This window comes from Cibotium barometz, chromosome 25, assembly GCF_041138505.1.
Source record: "Cibotium barometz isolate CiBa-2024 chromosome 25, ASM4113850v1, whole genome shotgun sequence".
NCBI classification, from domain to species: domain Eukaryota; kingdom Viridiplantae; phylum Streptophyta; class Polypodiopsida; order Cyatheales; family Cibotiaceae; genus Cibotium; species Cibotium barometz.
Window position 1 is genome coordinate 4,073,196 of NC_141070.1, and position 5,253 is coordinate 4,078,448.

General features: G+C 43.3%; 1 protein-coding gene across 1 annotated transcript; it reads right to left on the reverse strand.

Moving 5' to 3' along the window:
• Positions 1-534: 534 nt before the first annotated feature.
• LOC147624158 (auxin transporter-like protein 4) lies at positions 535-4,790 on the reverse strand. Its single transcript, XM_086819084.1, has 8 exons — positions 3,878-4,790; positions 3,214-3,399; positions 2,884-2,996; positions 2,530-2,713; positions 2,049-2,146; positions 1,681-1,888; positions 1,285-1,542; positions 535-1,136 (listed from the first exon to the last, which is right to left on the reverse strand). Exons 1-8 carry the CDS (start codon positions 4,046-4,048, stop codon positions 915-917), a joined length of 1,440 nt encoding a protein of 479 aa, XP_086675210.1. The 5' UTR covers positions 4,049-4,790; the 3' UTR covers positions 535-914.
• Positions 4,791-5,253: the final 463 nt, after the last annotated feature.

Genomic DNA, 5,253 nt, shown 5'->3' on the forward strand with positions numbered 1-5,253 from the left:
CCTGCATGAGTTTGAAAATGCACACCTTCATTACTAACAGCGGCTGCATGAATCTCCGCATGTCTGCAACCTGCAACGTGAGGACGACGGCTCTGGAAACTGCGACGTGAGGACGACAACTCTGGAAACTACGACGTGAGGCAAGAGGGTCATTGCTGACAGCGATTGCATGCAAGAGGCGACAACACGTGTATGGAAGCAATTCGAATCGTGGAGAGCTTAAATCACGATCCTTTGCAACACGTGGCACCAGAAACCTTCACGCATAGATTATAGATGGTTTGTGTAGTTTCAATGTTTTGATTTGCATGGAAATTTTTTAAGCTTTTAGAATCTTTAAAAAAATGGTCCAAGATTTTTAAAAATTACTTCACGTATGTACATTGCACAATGTTTTTAAAAAAATTTGATGTGAAAAAACTCCTATTTTAAAGGAATCTTGTTTAAGAATTCAAATATTTTTTGTTTTAGGAAACACCACCCAATCGTGTTAAACATGGACTTTAATGTAGCGAATTGCGACAAGTCTGCATCCATAAAAGTAAATTTGGTATTAATGTGTTCTAAGAGTGTGAAAGAGTACAACATTTGGAATGTGTGGATAATTGTGTGGATAATAGTATAGAATTATACTATTACGTCATGATTGCTTCTTTCTAGAATGAGCGGCCATAAAATACCAATGCATACAAGACAATATGGCAACACATGTGCACCTTGAGTAGTATTAGAGTTTAGCCTTTGGTTGCCCTAATCTTTGAAGTAATGTTTTTATGGCAATTCTTTTTCTCACAAGTAGTAGTTGCTCAAACTTGGTGTTGATATTGGCAACAAGTTTGGCTTTGATTGTTTACATCAAAGATCACTAAGTCTATCTTTAAGATGTAAAGTCTCCCACTCATGGCTCTGAAAGGTCAATGCGTGGGCGGTGGGGGTGGTGAGGCTAGTTTCTTAGGTGGGCACTGGTAGCACTTGGCAAATAGCCCAAAGGAGTCGATTTGATGCACAAAGTTGGTGATGCTGGCCCAACCACCAAAGCCGAATCCCACAACTAGAGTCCACACCACCACAAACATGTTTAGGAGGTAGACAGCTACCCAACCTCGAAGCAAGCGAGGGGGCTTCTCCACAGCACTCTACAAAAGCACAACACAAAGGAATTTCTACGTTAGCACACTACTCAATACTTCACAAAGTCAGGTGCAGGTTGGGCAAAAGCATTTCCAAAGAGCCTCATGACTCCAAAAATCACTCTTAGGATTCAGGACGGTCAATTGTACCCACCTCACGTGCGAATGTTGTGCGGTAGGTGGCCATGTGTGCTGCAGCTGGGATGATATAAACTGTGAATGTTACCAGGAGAGCACCAATGGCCGAGTTGATGGGTCCAAAGAAAGGGAAGATGATGGCCAAGAACCAAATTGGTACTACAACTGGTAACCGTATTATTGCCCGGACAAGTATGTGCCGGGAGGTGTGAAACCCTGTCACCTTTTCCCACACAAAGTAGAGCGGTGTGCAAGCAAACCCGAACGTTATAAACTGCAGGCACACACAACAGCATAGATATCTTTATGGATGGAACCCACATGGCTTTATGACTGTATGGATAATATGTGCACATTATCTTAGTTAAATCTAACAAAGCCTAGTATGCATTTGTTAGTTTCTTTAAGCAACCTGGTGGATCAGCATCAGAACAACTGCAAAATCCCTGGTGCCAGATTTTGGAAGCAGAGCAAATGCATTGGAGTGATCTAAAAGCTGGTCTCCAAATGCCCAGTACACAGATATGGCAGAGGGCAATGTCAATGTGAAGACATAGAGTGTGGCCACAAGATAGATCCACTTGAATTTGCGTGGTTTCCACATGGCATGCATTATTTCCCTGCATGGTACATGTTATGAATAAACAAATCAGCTATCTGGCTCATAACCCATAAAAATCAGCATTCACAACGACTACATTATGTCATGATTTTTTTTCCCTCATGAGTTTGGACAATTGAATCCTAACAGAAAACACCAGAGAGGATGTTAGTAATTACACTGTCACAGCATGGCCACCAAAGGTGTAAAGAATATTGGTGGCGCCGGTGAAGTAAAGGACCATCTTGGTAGGTGCAGAATGCTTTACATCTGGAACCTGATCAGGTGTCAGAAGAGTAGTGTAAGAATATCTTTCCACACATACATGCATAAATACATCTAAGGCATGCCAATGAGGTGATAGCCCAAGTAGTGAAGGTGTTTGCCAAGGACCAGGAGGTTTTGGGTTCAAAACCCCCCACAAGGTGTTTCCCCAGTGGCATCGCCTACGGGTGGATAAAAAGCACCTATGGGCGGTGAAAAGGTGAAAAACAGTAACTATGGGAGGAGGCACCTACAGGCGGTAAAAAAGGGAAACTACAGGAGGATCTTGGGCCTAGGCTAGGACAAAAAAAACACATCTAAAGCATGTGCACGTGCATGCATACATACATAGAATAGCCACGTATATATGAGAGCCATCTTAAGGGCATATATTACCTGTCCATTCACAAGTGCTGCAATTGTCAAGTACCAGGCTGTGTATGTTGTCATGGCTAGACCCAAGAAAGACCAGATCCGATAATTGTGAAATGATGGTATAAACACAGTCAGGGAGCAGCAGGCGCCAAAGATGTATGTCCATGTTCGCTTGTCCAAGTGGTCATTGATGTAGTAAATGTTGCTGTGACCAGAAGGCACAAGCCCATGTGAGCGCAGCATGTGATAGCAGTAAGGGGGGTTTTATGAATGCTATTGAAACCAGTAAGGGGTTTTGATAATACTGTTTCAACACACCCCACCATACAGAGTTTTTCAAAGGTCTGATCCCCAAAAATGAAAGAAAAAGCATACCTTCCACAAGCAATGAGCTGGATAACAGATCCAAAGAGTAGAAAAGTGCAGTTGAAGGCAAGACCAAAAGCCTTCCAATATGGGCCCAAAAGCCCGTCCAGCACCTCAAACCACTGAGCAAGCAAGACATCTTAGAACTGAGAAATCATAAAAATTTATGCCAAGGAACAGATATTTTGATGAATAAGGAGAAAAAGGGACATGTTTTGAAACTAAGATTTGGTGTAATTGCTGCAAAAATACCAAAACACCCATATGTATATACATGTATCAGGGGGTTGAACCCGGACTGCATATTAGGATGAATGAAGCTTAAGGGTTCAGAGTCACCTGGATGACATGGTTCTTGAAATTCACATTCTCTTTTTCCTTCCTAGATCTGTACTCTACATACAGGCAGCTAATCAAGTAGGCTGTCCAGCTCCCAAGAAGTCCATAAAATATCTGGAAGATCACTCCTGATACCATGCCCAGCTGGGAGAAGGAGTAGGGAAGGGTCAAGAGCACCTGTGCCACCTGCAAAAATCAAACATTCACATGTACCATTGCATCAGAAGCTGACACACTTTATGCTTCTTTTATGGTTGAAAGCTAAGCTTTAGAGTTCGGGACTTGCTTCAAGCTAAGCCATACTATAATGTCCCGCAAGTCTTCAATATTACTATTGGGAGCTTCTTCAATGAGGCTAGCTTTGCGATGATAAATAACTTGGACAGGCGCGTGGACATGTATGCATGCACCTTTGGCTTTAGATTGGGAGACGCCCCTTGCGATCATGGAGCTACAAGATGCAAATTCATGTACGCTAGGAGATGCATCTGTGCCTTGCGACAATCAATGTTAAGGTTTATGTAAGGCGAGATTTAGAAGGTGAAGCTCTCATAAGCAAGAAGTGATCAAGGAGAATGTAAGGAATATGGAGAACCTTCCGAGTGAATATGCAGAGAGAGAGAGAGAGAGAGAGAGAGAGAGAGAGAGGGGGGGGCCGGTGCACCTGATTAGAAGCACAGCTAAACCAAGCATCATAGACTGAGCCCCCATCCCAAAGGAAAGTCTTCAATCGGCCTTTAAATGAATCGTCAGTGAGCCCGTCCTGATCTTGCCGATCTAGCTCCATCTCTGTGTAGTTGCCCACCATGGCCTGCTCAGCCTCCTTGTTGGCCATGTTTACTCTCAACTAAGGTACAATCACAATCCTCAGCTACAAAAATGCCTATAAGTTGACGTGCAAGAAAACACACACACACACAGAGGGAGGGGGGTGTCTAGTCAAATGGAGATTGTTGGTCGGATTAGAGAATCAGCGATGTCAAAAGCGTACAAGGAAGGCCGGGGAGGCGAAGTGTATAAGGCAAGGGATTTTCCAGGACCTTCTAAGATCCTCAAAAGATGGGCCAAAAACGGAGGGGATCACCAAGGATATATATGCCTTTGAAACGAGCAAAAAAACTGAAACACATTAGCAGGCAAGTTATAGACTAGAGTGTGTGGAGAGAGAGAGAGAGAGAGTGTGTGTGTGTGTGAGAGAGAGAGAGAGAGAGAGAGAGAGTGTAAGACAGAGACAAGGAGGAGGAAATCCTTAGAACTGGGGGGGCAAAGGCTTTCTCTCGGTCTGGGTGCCCTCGTTGGCTTCCCATCAATTTATTATTTTCCTCGAGCGTTGAAAACTTTGCCCCTACCGCACTCGATCACACAGTTGGGCTTGAGAAAGCTGAGGAAAAAAATGAGTCCATCTGCAGTGAGGGGGGCACTTGCGAGAGAGAGCGTGTAGATGATGGGGAGAAGCTGGCCACACCACCAGCTTGTTGCTGTGTGTTTTGGCCCCCACTGTGGGGAGCTGCAATCACTGCTGTTTTATATATGTGTATATGGTCATGTATGTGTAGAGACGTGCCAAAACAGACAGTGTGCACTTGGGGCTAATTGCCACTCATTTTATGTGCTATGTGAGATAGATTACAACTAAAGCAGAGTGAGATGGATTAGTTTGCAAAACCTCTACTTAAAGTAGCAATACGTACAAAATAATTAACAGATAGTGACAGCACTCGCAGGGCGAGAGGGTAAATTTTTTGAAGCATGAGAACCTCTAAAATTTATACTATATTGGCAGTGCCATTTCCAAGAGGGGGTTTCATCTTTCCTACCTTCAGAGAAAAAAGGCACAATTTTAAATAAAATAGTAGTAATGCCCTTCCCATCTCCGCACTCACAATTAAAACAAAGAAATGGAGGTTTAATACGAGTGCTTCAAATGAAATTTTGGGGTTGCGGCCCAGCAGTTACAGCAGGAAAGGGTGATTGAAAAGTACAGTAGCAGTAGCGTGAGCTGCATGGGATATATTATAATTTATAATACTAGCAACTCAG

Bases quoted from the DNA above. Each gene is read 5' to 3' on its own strand.
- LOC147624158 (XM_086819084.1), bottom strand. From the start codon at position 4,048: ATGGCCAACAAGGAGGCTGAGCAGGCCATGGTGGGCAACTACACAGAG. The intron at 3,400-3,877 runs GTGCACCGGCCC...TGATTTTTGCAG, and splicing joins TTAGCTGTGCTTCTAATCAG to GTGGCACAGGTGCTCTTGAC. The intron at 2,147-2,529 runs GTAATATATGCC...ACACCTGATCAG, and splicing joins CAGCACTTGTGAATGGACAG to GTTCCAGATGTAAAGCATTC.